A 12,703-nucleotide genomic window follows, 5' to 3' on the forward strand; every position below is an offset into this window, starting at 1 on the left:
GATCCGTTGGGCACAGCCAGAGACCTTGGCTCCCCGTAGGGGAACAAACAAGGGGCCTCGGAGCTGGACTTTACCCAGGGCCTTGGGGGCAGGGGCCTAGCCCTGGCCAAAGGAGCCTGTGCCAGCCCTGTTCAGGGGCTGTTAGCCCGTTAGCCTTTCTGCACAGCGGGGGCCAAAGGGGGGGGGGGGCACCCTGGAAGACATTAAGGCAAAAACAAGAGGTCAGGGTCAAACGATCTTTTACTTCTGTAACAGGCAGAGTGGGGATTACAAGCTTTTCCTCCCACCTTGGAGGCTCCAGGAACAGTCCTGGGAGGTACCTTTGGGGCTGAAGGCCCACCCTGGGGTTAGGGGTCCTGTGCCTGTCCCTGCATTACAATCCCTTCTCCAGGGGGAAAAGGTGTCCCGAGAGGTCAGGCAAGGGGGAGGAGGGGCATAGGATCCCAAGGGAAAGAAAGTTGGGGGGTACCAAGGGGCTAGTTGAATTTGGCTTTGGAAAAGTCCATTTCTGGATGCTGCTCCATAAACCTGGGGGGGAGAGAGGGAGCGTGTAAGAGTCAGGCTCAGCCCGAAGAGCTTGGAAACCAGCCCCCTTCCCCAGGGTGCGGCAGTGACTCCGAGTTACCCCGGCGCTGGCCTTGCCCCGGAGATGCCCCCGTGGGTGTGGCAGCGCTGTAAAAGCATAAAGATGGCAGCCAACAGCTGCAGTGGCCCCAGCGCAGCCCAGCCCTCTCCGCAGGAGCTTCCCCACCGACACTTACTTTTTCAGAATCTCCTGCTTCTTCTGTTCTTCCGAGGTTGGCAGGCCCATGGATTTCTGCCGCTGATCATACATCATCTTCTCCACCATACTCCTGGTCTCACTGTCGAGGTCGGACAGCTGGCACGGGAGGCAGGCGAGGAGGATGAGTGCCCCCTAGTCTGAGCCCCCCGAACCCAATGCCAGCCCTGCCCAGACGCCCGGCTGCTTAGCTCACCTTAGAATTCTCTGGGTTGATCTTCTTTGTGTTGATCTCAGGGTCACTAGACACCAAGCGGCTCCACCACTCCATCTTGTTGATCTGGGGGGAGACGGGATGGGTTGTACACAGGAAGCAAATCTTGGGGTTCACACTCTGAAGCCTATCCCTGAAGGATTCCTCCCCAATTCTTCCCCTCCTCTCCCTGCTCCTTCAGCCCTACCCCGCCCCCCAGCCGGGCCCCCTCCGTGGGTGACAGTTGCTGGAGCCCCACCTTTTCCAGGTGCACAGTCACCACTTTGCCGTCTTCGATGAGCCAAGAGCTCTCCTCCACCTTGACCTCGTTGCAGAGCTCACCATCGATGAGTGGGGGCTGCCCTTTGAGCCCCACCTGCAGATGCCGCCGCTGAATGTCCACGACCACATCCTTGCCCTTTAGCCGGAAGCTCACAGGGAAGGGCACGGCCAGCTGGGGGGGAGAGGGGGAGATGTAGAGGGGAGACCCTTCTCTATAAGGGACCCTCCTCCACACGCCCTCCTCCCGGACCACTCACATCCAGCTCGGACAGAGTCTGTGTCCACCGATAGTGGGGGAGGTCGGCTCCGTTGCCTGCATTAGGCCTCAGTTTCCCTTTGTCCTTTTCGTCTTCCTCCTCCTCGTCATCATCCTCCTGCTCAGAACCAGAGGTCGGGTTCCGGACTCTGCCTGTCTCCCTCTCCCCTTCCTCCCTCCTCCCCCACCTTGGGAAGGTCTCAGGGAAAGAAGCAGCTGGTCCATAGTGTCTGGAGGCCGGGGAAACACCAGGATCTGGGCCTGGCCTCCAGGGTCAGCTGAGAAATCAGACCTGTGAGTCCGGAGTCGGCCATCTGTGGGAGGACGGGCCCACCTCCCGACAGTGACTGCAGCCGGGCCAGCCGCAGGTGTGGGAGGTCTGCCCGGGGTTCTGGAAGGTCCCACTGTTTGGTGCCCGGCCTGGCAGGGCCCACCAAGCTGATGAAGACCTGACGAGGGCCCTAGCCAACCCCACCTCTGCGGGCCAGGGTGGCCATCTCTGGTAGAGAGAGGCTGCATGGCCCCCGCACACAGAGAAGGCCCAATATGATAGGAGAGACCTCTGCAGGTTCATGGCACAGAAACTCTCTACCTCCACGGGCCCACTTGCCCCAAACCCTGAGAGGTGGACCCAGGAAGTAGGGCTCAAGCCCAACTCTCTATCTCCTCTACCAGCTGCCTCCCCCAGGATTCATCCACAGTTTTAAAAAGGTCTTTAAATCAACTACATTCATGTGATTACAATAGACCTAAGAAAAGATGGGGTAGAAATCTCTCCATTTGACAGAAGAGAAGATGGAGGCTGCGCCAGGTAAAGTTCCTGGCAGAAGAAACAGAAAGATCCTGGAGTGGCCAAGGATGGGTCTTTCCAGTGATTGAGGAAAGGGGACAGTGGAAGAGAAATCAACCAATAAGCGCGCCCCTGGGAGCCCCCCTGAGGCTTTACCTGTTTCCCAGAGGAGTTGGAAGAGCTGTTCAGGGGCTGAGCTGGTCCGTCCCCCTGATTGTTCTCCTTGCCCTTCCTCTATGGAAAAAAACAAGCAGAGTGTGCCCAAGTGCCCCAGCCCAGCTGCCCATGCCCGCTGCACTAGGCCTCAGACTCCAGCCTCACCCGGTCAATCTCCAGCTGGAGCCTCTCTGCCTCCTCATCTGTCAGCTCCTTGATTTGGGGCCCAGAGGCCTCCTGCTGGGTCTCCCGGGCCAGTCTTGCCGCCCGCTCGGCCTTCTCTCGGCGCTCAGCCTCCTGCCGCGCCTGCTTCTCTCGCCGCCCTTTCTGGGCCAACTGGTTGTGGTGGCGGAAGGTCTCTTTGATGAGCTGGAGGAGAAAGGCTAGACGTGATGCCTGAAAACAGCTGAGGCGGGGGAGACTGGAGCTTCCCCCTTCCCACATCAGCACCCCAGTACCCGCGGACTCTTCCTAAAGGCTCTAACTTCCTCTCCCATCCCAGCCTTGCCTTTCTCCCCAGACAACCCAAGCCCAACTCAAATCCCAAAAAGTCTCTGCTCATCTTCATCCTTAACCATCTCACACAGAATAGTCTAAATCTGAGAACACACAATATCAAAGGCCAGAGGGCTCCTAGGATGGGAATGTCAAAACTCGTCCCAAGTCTGATAAGCCTTTTGTTTTACAAAAGGATCCTTCCCAGAATGATGAAGCTGGGCTGGGACTGGAGAAGCTTGTGCAAGCTCTTCCTTTTCTTTCCACCTTCCCTCTTAATGTGGGAAAAGTTTCAACAATCTATTAGGCCACAGAAGAAACTCTGTCTGATATCTAACACACACACACAAGGTAAATGAATCCTTCTACAAAAAAAAGAAAGAGGCTGAAAGAACAGGTTGTCCCCAATTAGATACAAATGGCAGAGCATCCGGTTGGTATCCAGCCAGTTAGTACTTTGAGTCCCAGGACTTGGATCTCCCGTGGGGCTTGGGAGTTATCATTCATTTCTAATGGCTTCTGAAACTGCAGAAGGGCTTCTTGTGTGGGATTTTACAAAGATGTACTAGGTGATCCCAAGGAAGTCCTGTGTAAACACCCCAAGAGTTAGGAGGCCCAACTCTAGGGCACTGCCAGCTCATACCACATGGGTTTTCCTTAAAATCTCCCCTCTCCAGCTGAAAGGGAGCTACGACAACGCCTTCCCTGCTTCCAAAGCAGAGGACTACTGATTGGGTTGCCACTACTTGGACTGCAAAAAGGGATTGTCCTTTCTCCCACCATCCCGAAAATGATGAGGCTAAAAGACTCATCTTTCTTTAAATTATCACTCAATAGGATGAGATAGTCAAGAGAGGGAAAGCTGGGAAGGTAGAAGCACTGTGACAGCAGTGACAAGAGCCTGGATGTGGGTCAAGGCCGGGCTTGGCCACCAAGTGACGGTATAACCTTAGTTAAACAACTTCCCCCTTCCGGGCCTCACTTCTCTGGAAAATGAGGGCACTGAGACAGAGTTCTAAGTTTCCACAATCTAGCTCTGCCGACTCAAAGCTGAGTAAGGTTCTGTCCAGCTCTTCTTCAAAGTACCTTCCAATTAAATTAAACAAACAAGCAAGCATCAATTCTGCTGGACACCCCTGGGTTACCCCCCTTTGCACTAAGCCCTTTAAAGGCAAAGACTCCCCCAAAGCTAAGATAACTAAGGGATCATAAAACCCACCCCCTCATTTTACAGATGAGGAAATGAGTGTTCAAACTTGCCCACTCTTAGGGGGGTACTAATGGCAGAGCTGGGATCCAAAGCCAGGGCTTTGTCCCTCCTGTGTGGCCTGAATTTTAACTCCAGCTGTGACAGCAATGAATCCTGTAGCCCAGACAGGGGAGGATCATGTCCTCTCCCCCATCTGTGAGGGTGACCCACAGGTCAGACCCTATCTCCTTATCTACAACAATCCCCTGGGCTTGCCCCTAAAGAGTACCCAACATCCAGTGGCCTAGAGTTCCCAGGTTCTGCAGCAAGGGGTGGCAGCAATCTCTCAAGGAACAGAGCAGTGGGCCAGCCATGGCAAAACAAGCCAGGAGATATCGAGTGCCCGGGGAGGGATGCACCTGCCTGAGCCACCCTCCTGCCCCATCAGCTCAGCCCCAAGTCCCTACCTTAGACTAAACCTCTTCCCTAGAGCAACCCCCCAAAGTATGAGTTCTGTCCAGTCATGGCCAAGGCCAACAAATGGTGAGAATGATGGTGGTAACTCTGCTCCTGATACCGTGCTTAGGGCTTCACAGAGATCATCTCTGCTCCTTTCAGCCCTGGGAGGCAGATGCTGAGATTAAACTGCCACACAGCTAGTAAGCATCCAAGGGTGGATCTGAACTCGGTGCCTCCTGACTCCAGGCCTAGCATGCAGCCCAGTGCACCACCAGCTGTCTTGCACAAATCAGCTCTCAATGGCCTGGAGCCTGAGCTAAAGGTGGGACATGGCTGAGATCAAGAGCTCTGTTGGGAAAGATCAGGAGCTAAGCTATGAGGTTAGGGTCTGGAAGATCCTTGCCCAGAACTCTGGGCTCGGGCCAATCAACCCCCCTCTCAGCATTCCCCCTCTTCTACCCCTGAACAGGATACAGGACACCAGTACAAATGAAGAGGATCAGCCTGGGGTGGGAGTGGGAGCCACGACTGGCCCTATAGGAACCAAAAAGAACTCACCTCTGCATGGATACGAGGGCAGCACGCAGAGCGACTGCCTCAGGGGTGCCCTGGTCCTCAGACACACGTTACTGAGGCCTTGAACCCAAGCCAGTTGCCAATGCCAATGGCCAGAGGGAAGTAGGGATCATCACGGCCTCCTTTTGCTGGGTGCTCCATGTTGTCCCAGTGAGTCATGTCCCCATACTAAGGCCCCAAGGCTTATGGAAGGATAGGGGTGAAAGGACTAGGAAGGAATAGGGCCCCAAGCAAATGCCTCATCCTCCCTCCTCTCAACAGTTGGGCCAACAAGGACATCTGTTAGCAGCCATTAGGCTTCCGTTGTGACCAAAAAGAGAATCTTGACACAAAAATGCATGAAATAATCCCAAGAAAATTGTCTTGGAGTTACAGAACATGAGGGGAAAGTAGAAATAGAAAGACTCCACCAATGCTTCAAAGAGATCCTTTGTGGAAAACATATAGGAATATTATTGCCAAATTTTGAAACCCCCAGATCAAAGAGAGAATTTTGCAAGAAACAAGAAAAAAAAAAAAAAACAATTCACATATGCTAGAACTACAAGTAGAATTGTACAAGACTTATTAGCAGCGACAATAAGAGACCGCAGGTCTTGGGATCATTACCTATGACAATCAAAAGAACCACAGCCAAAAATGTAGCCAGCAAAATTATTTATAACCCTGCATGAGAAAAAATGGACATTCAATGAACTTGCAGATTTTCAGGCCTTTCTAGCAACCAAACTCGAACTTAACAGAAAATTTAACATATAAGAGCCAATATAAAAGATCAATTTTAAGAAACTTAAAAAAGACAAACTGTTTAAACAGGAGTTATTTGTATTTTGTATATGCGTATATATATATAAAAATACATGATTTACATCAACAATATGGTAGCTCAAAAGAAAAATTGGCAAAGTTAAGGTAAAAATAGCAATCATGTTATATAAATGAGGTGCAAAGGAAGACTAGACACAGGAATTAGAGAGGAGAGGGCTGGTAGTTCTGAAAACCTACTCACATTGGAAACGGATTCAATAGGTAACACTACATATCAAGAAGGGTAGCTCCTATGTATACATAAATATATGTTAAATGCAGCTTGCTTGGGAGTGGTGAGGAGGGATAAAAGGAGGAAAAAAAATAAAACAGTTAATAAGGTGAGCAGCAGAGAATGAAAGAACAAGTTATAAGGAAGTAAAGGAAAAAATGATCATTCATGAATATAATTTCTTCTAATATATACTTTCTTGATCTGGTAATTTTGTTATGTATTTTGATTCCTATTCTGCTGAGCACACAATACTCTCTTTTGTTTTGCTTTGTTTTGTATTTTGTTTCTGTTTTCCTTTTTTTCTTACTGTATCTTTTTCCAAATAAAAAAAAATAAAAAGGGAAAAAGAAAAAGAGAGCAGCTCCCATTATTAACATAGTCATCGCTGACCTAATCAAGAATCTGCATGGAGCCTGTCTGAGGACCTGTGGAGAAGGATAACTAACTTCCCCAAGGCAGCCCACTCCTCCTCTTCTGAACACTTCAGGAGTTTACTTTCACTCAGCTATGGGGCCTGCTCTTCTGTCTCTAGCCCAGCTCCATGTACCCTCTTCTGGATTCCTGGTGCCCAGCTCATCATCAGGCAGGCCTGGCCTCTCAATGGCTTCTAATATAGCCTGAGGCTGCTCTCTAACACCACCCACTCACTCTAACCTAGGAAGCCACTAAGTGCCCCCAGATCTTTTTTTTTTTTTTTTTTCAGATCAAATGGGATCCAGCATTGCCTCCACCCTAGACTTCTGAGCTCAGAACCCTGAGGCAATTCTCTCCCAACTGACATCATGCTCTCCCTTAATGCCTCCTGGTGGAAGGTAACTGTTCAAGGCCTTTTTGGAGAAGCACTCTGGGAAAAGTCAGGTCAGCTTGAAGCAGAAAAGAGGTCTTCTCTGACCTGGATGTTAAGCAGAGCTGCTATTTTCTAATCCTGGTATCTCCCCTACAAGTGTTCCCTACCCACACCCTCCTGGAGAACACGTAGAATTTTACAGCATTGACCATCACTCTCACCAGCTCAGATGACGCCCCACTCGCCTACATTCTGAAATCAGCACCCATTCCCTTTTGTCCCAGGCCCAGAATGGAAATTCTCTGCTCCCTCTGGCTCAGCAGATAGGCCTGGGGCTTTCTTCTCATCTTCCATTTGGATCACTAAGTACAAAGCACTGGCCCCATTTCTAATCCAATCCAATCCATGGCTCTTTAGAATCTCTCCAGCATTTCAGCCATAACTCTGATCAATTAGAAAAAGGAGCCAGACTTTCATGGGTACATCTCCTCTGACATCTGTGGCCTCCTCAAATGGCACAGACTCAGGGACCGTTAGCCCAGGGACCCAGGAAAGGACCATTCAAGAAGAGGATCATTAACGAGTCACCAGTCCTTCAATCCATCTGCTAATCTGGCCAACATCACTGGGCAAGAACAGGGCTGTTTCTCAAGCTCAGGAGGGACAAGCAAGGCTAAGCCAAATAACAAAAAAAAAAACCTTTGGTGGCAGGACGGAGTGGCTAGCTACCTCAGCCACCCTGCTGAGGATTTGTCCAGCCCCTCCTTAGAGGGCTCGGCAGGGGCCCTCCACAAGCAAGGCCTCCCGCAGAACTTCAGTCTGACAGATGCTTTTCCCAAGCCACCTATATCTGAATTTCACACAATCCTGCATGCTACTGCTATCATCTCAGAGATAAGGAAATGGGGGGGCTCGGAGAGGGAAGGCAATTTGGCCAATATCATTGGTTTGTGGAGGGCAGCAAATCCATTCCTCAAAACGACACAAAATGTGGGGAACAAAATGGAGTTAGACCCACATTGCAAAGTGACTCAATCTTTCCAATAAAACACAAATTCACATGTTTTTAAACTGCTTGAAAGAACAAGACAGAGATGGAGCTGTGCTCACCAGATTACTGAACAGAGGGGAAGACATGTTCACACACCACATTCTGATGAGGGAAGAAGTAATGTTGAACACACAGAATTCAGAAAGACTCAGAAGGACCTGATGCAGCCCAAAGTGAACAGAGCCAGGAGACGCCAGAACCAGAGTAACAGAAGCAAAGAGCGAGGGGTAGCTGGGCTCCCAAGAGTCTGGCGGGGGGGAGAACAGTCAAGGGAAAGATGAACAAGGAAATGATGGTGGGGCACAAAAACCTGAGATTTTGGTGCCAATGCAGCAAAACATAAGGACTCTGAATTGAACCAAAACTCTTCTGGACACTTTTCAGAACAAGTCCTCTACCTAAGTTTTGTATCTAAATTATATTTGAATTGAGGGAAAACAGATGATATTCATGATGCCAGTTAGAAAGCAAAGCAGGGACGCAGAGTTCCCCAAGTCCTCCCCCTCAATGCACATAGAAGACAGCCAGGCAAGATTTACCCAAAGTCATCCAGTGAAGAGAAACCCCGCCCGCGGCACAGTGATGGAGATGGCTGGGGTGACCTGGACACAGAGAATTTCCTGGGGAAAGTGGAGAATGCCTAATGTTCAATATGCTGGACAAAGGAGCCTCGGGAATGCGGGCCTGTCCTTGAGAGGGCAGTGCCAGAGGCCCAGCATGGCTGTGGGTGACTGGCCCCTGAAGTGGGAACCATTCCTCAGCCCTTGGGATGATGCCTTTGGTTTATTTTGGCAGGACCCCAGAACCCCAGACTTCATGCTGGAAGGAGCCATCAGCTCCTAGCTTCTCATTTCACACACTCAGGCCAAGGAAAAGGAAGGACTTGGGTGATTCTAAAGCCAAGACTCGGCTCTCTCACAGACTTTCCTAGACAGGTATGAGTGAGGAACCTGGCCTGGAGGGGGAGGGGAAGGGTCAAGCATAAAGGTCCAAAGCCAGGAGATTGGGCAGAACCCACAAAGCAAGCTGTAAAGTCAAAGTGATTTTGCAGCTTGTTTTGGAGATAAATACTAACACACTGCCTTCACATAAGATACGCAACCATTTGTTGAAAACTCCCTCTTCTCCCACCCCCCTCTCACACCAGTCAGTTCCTCACCCCTCACCCTTTCTGCTGGTCATCACCCTCTCCACAGTGGTGTCCCCAGGCTTTTGAACTCACTCGCTTTCTTCAGAAGCTCTCTTCTTTTTGACCCCTATTACTACCAAAGGCACTGCCATCTTCCAGGTCCCAGGCCTCCCACCTTCAAATCCTTCATCTCTCCCCAGTTCCTAGATCCAATCTGTTGCCAAGCCTACCTTCATAACACCTCTCAGATACTTCCCCTTCTCTGACGCTGTCACCACCTTGGGGGAAGGGGAGAGCACTCCTCACTATATACCTGCACTAAGGGGGTGATCTCTCTGCCTCTAGTCTCCCCCATTCCAGTTCATCCTCCACTCAGCCAGCAAAGTGATTTTTCTAAAGTCCAGGTCTGACTGACAATCTCCACTTCTCTCCCTCTCTTATATACATGTACACATACTCTTATCCCCTTTTCTAACCTCTACACACACACTTCAGTCAACTCCAGTGGCTCCCTATCAATGCCAAGAGCAAATATAAAATTCTCTTGCTTGGCAATGGAAGTCCTTCCTAACCTGCCCTCCCCCACCTTCCAACCTTCTTGTATCTGACAGCCACCCCCAAATCGCTGATCCTCTGACTCCAGGCTCTTCCCTAACACTCTGCCCTCAACTTGGGGCAATTTGCTTACTCTCTTTCCCTGCATTCATAAGATCCACTCAGCATTCTTTCTCACCAAAATCTCATAGTACTATGTAAGCTAGTTAATCCAGATGGGGTGAGCCCCCCTCCACAGGGATCTCTATGAAATGCACCACATTTTCTATAAAACTGTTCCTTCCCAAGTGCACAGAATGCCACAATAAATGCTCTTGGCTCCTTACTACTTGTTCATGATTCTTCCCTGGGCCTCATCTGTAAAGGGAAGAGGCTGGCCTGGAGGGGATTTCCGAGCCTTCCTGGATGGGGGGCTGGTGTGCTCTGCAATGAACCTGGAGCTTCTGTCCACACCTCAGTTTCCTCATCAGTAAAATAGAAGGGTTGCTGAAGAGAGAGAAAGATTCTGGGCAGAAACTGACATGTAGAGGAGCCCACAATTATCTGACTATGCAGTCACTTTCCACTATGAGTTACTAATGAGGAACCAAGAGTTACAAAGAGATCTCCAATATGAGAAAGCTCATTCTAAAGTTACAAAACCCAGAAGAGATGAAATGTAAAACTGCTGCCACTGGGAGTCAAAAGGCCCCTTGGGGTCTCTGCAGACTTCTCCTCTTACTGCTTTGCACCACTGAGGTCCTATATAAAATTCTTATGGTCAACCTATATACTCTGACCAGAACAGGGCTGGCCATGCCATCCTCAATAGCTCACTAAGCAGTAATGGCAATGGAGATAACATCTATCAAATGAAACTCCTTCCCAAACAGGAGGATGCTGCTCAGGGCCCCAGAAAGTCCCTGAGGCAAGTCCACAGAAGAATCCATTTCTGAGCCCTGGACCCCAAGAGGGGAGCCAAAGCCCGACACCTCACCTTTTCAGCCATCCCTTCCTCGCCACCAATGAAGAAGTCCGTTTTGCGTCGCAGGAAGCTGAAGAAGGTGTTGACAAGCTGGAAGACACAAAGAGAGATGAGGGCCCAGGCTAAACAGCCAAAACTATTCTAAATGCTTTCTAGTTATTTGTGGCCCATCAAGCAACCTTGCTAGAACACTGTCTTCCTTCCTTCCTTCCAATCCTTGCTCAAACCTCCTCTTGGAACCTTTTTTCTGGACCTGAATCAAGACACAATCCCTGCTTAGGCCCTTACAACCAGCCCTCTCCTCTGCAGAACCAGATAGCATGTTTTATAATACCGTTCATCTATTCTGTCCCCAATGGCAACGAAAGCAGGGTCCCCTTTAGGTGATTCCTTTTTATAGAGATGGAACTCTCTCTCCCACTCACCCAAAATAAGGAAAAAAACTTCCCAGCCATGTTAGTCTGGGGTATCTATGCAAGAGTGGGAGTGAAGGTCAAGGGAACAATGAAACCTGTGGGAGGACAAAGAGAACTAGGAATAGTGGCAGGGAAAGCAAGAGAGGAGTCCAGGCAAAGAGTGAGGGGGAAGGGGAGGCACGTAGGAGTAAAAGAAGGACGAAGTTTGGAGGAGAAATATGGGGAATCATGAACGGGCTGGAGGAACAGTGGAGGCAAATCCAGAGAGATTTACGGCAGTTGGGAGTATCAGCCTGGGGAAGAGACCCCGAGGAGAGCCCTGAGGATTAGAATGGGGAAGGGGAGAGACCTGGAAGGGATCAAGATGGGGAAGCAGAGAGATCAGGGAATCAGGGATGGGAATGAGAGAAGTGGGGGAGGGGGAAGGGGAAGGAAAGCCTTGGAAACCAGGATAAAAAACAAGCATGGGACACTGAAAAACACTGGGGGGAGAGGAGCTTGAAAGTGAAAATCGGGATGGTAAAGGAAGGGGGACAGGAAACGGGGGTGGGAGCGCTGGAGACCAGGATTAGGAGCAAAGGGAGGTGGAAAAGGGAAAAGGGAGATCTGGGGAGTAGTGCGGAACAAGAGCTGGAGCAGGCCACAGCGGGGGGCCCTGACCTCCGCGAGCAGCCCTGGCACGTGGGGGGAGGTCGGTCCCTCCCTCTCCCGCCGGGCCCCGTTACCTCCTGCACACCGCCCTCGTGCTGCTGGGCCATGGCCAGCAACATGCCGTCGAAGCGCTCCTCTTCCTGCTCCCCGCCCATCTTGCCGGCCCCTCGCCTCAGCCGCTCGCACTGACCCCGATTTCGGCCCCACTCCCACTCCCGGGGCCGCTCCAACGGTTCCCTGCGGCCACCTCCACCTCCGCCTTCCTTCCGCAGTCGAACCGGAAACAGAGCCGCCGCCGCGCAGCCTCAGACTCGCCGAACTCGGCGTTCCTCAACCCGCCTCGCCGCTCTCTACCAATGGCTGCGCGAGAAGCTAGCTTCTCCGCCCTAAGATTGGCTATCCCGGCGTCCAATAGACGATAACATCCGGACACGAGGGGAGGAGCTGAATCAGACCGGTTGTTTGGCTGTGTTGCTATGGTTACCAGGTGCCCTCGAGCTTTCCAGAAAACTCTAGACAGAAGATGAAAGGGTTAGCCTTTACTCTGCCCTTCTCTATCATCCTCGCTAGTGAACTCCCTAGTTCCTAAATTCAGAGCCCAGAAAAGGGCGTCTGTACCCCTTGCTTCCTTTTCATCAGAGTCCACTTCTTAACCCAATGCATTGAATCCTAATTAGGTTCTTTCCAGTTAGTTACTGGGGCTCTCTTTGTAACTCCTGGCTCCTCATTAGTGACCCATGAGCGGAGAGGGACGGCACAGTCAGTCAGCTTGACCAGAAGCTTCCTCTCTCTTCAGCGTGGAAGCCCGTGTCCTCTCTCCTGAAGGTGGAAGCAAAATCAGACTCTCTCTTCTTCAGACTCGCCCCCAATCCACTTCTTATGGCGCGAGGAGCCCAAGAACTCAGTCCCCGCACCATGGAAATCGTCTCAT

At 50.9% G+C, this 12,703-nt stretch overlaps 1 protein-coding gene across 3 annotated transcripts; it reads right to left on the reverse strand.

Moving 5' to 3' along the window:
* Nucleotides 1-222: 222 nt before the first annotated feature.
* On the reverse strand, nt 223-12,044 carry NUDC (nuclear distribution C, dynein complex regulator). Of its 3 annotated transcripts, none has more exons than XM_051988098.1 (9): nt 11,847-12,044; nt 10,718-10,795; nt 2,624-2,827; nt 2,459-2,536; nt 1,514-1,627; nt 1,234-1,428; nt 978-1,061; nt 762-880; nt 223-528 (listed from the first exon to the last, which is right to left on the reverse strand). In XM_051988098.1, exons 1-9 carry the CDS (start codon nt 11,925-11,927, stop codon nt 477-479), a joined length of 1,005 nt encoding a protein of 334 aa, XP_051844058.1. In that variant the 5' UTR covers nt 11,928-12,044; the 3' UTR covers nt 223-476. The 3 variants fall into 3 exon arrangements, with proteins under 3 accessions (XP_051844058.1, XP_051844056.1, XP_051844057.1); XM_051988096.1 differs by having other exon boundaries at nt 1,514-1,633; XM_051988097.1 differs by having other exon boundaries at nt 1,514-1,630; nt 11,847-12,043.
* Nucleotides 12,045-12,703: the final 659 nt, after the last annotated feature.

This window comes from Antechinus flavipes, chromosome 3, assembly GCF_016432865.1.
Source record: "Antechinus flavipes isolate AdamAnt ecotype Samford, QLD, Australia chromosome 3, AdamAnt_v2, whole genome shotgun sequence".
Lineage (NCBI taxonomy): Eukaryota > Metazoa > Chordata > Mammalia > Dasyuromorphia > Dasyuridae > Antechinus > Antechinus flavipes.

Bases quoted from the DNA above. Each gene is read 5' to 3' on its own strand.
- NUDC (XM_051988096.1), bottom strand. From the start codon at position 11,927: ATGGGCGGGGAGCAGGAAGAGGAGCGCTTCGACGGCATGTTGCTGGCC. The intron at 10,796-11,846 runs GTAACGGGGCCC...TGTGTCTTCCAG, and splicing joins ACGAGGGCGGTGTGCAGGAG to CTTGTCAACACCTTCTTCAG. The intron at 529-761 runs GTAAGTGTCGGT...TCTCCCCCCCAG, and splicing joins AAGCAGGAGATTCTGAAAAA to GTTTATGGAGCAGCATCCAG.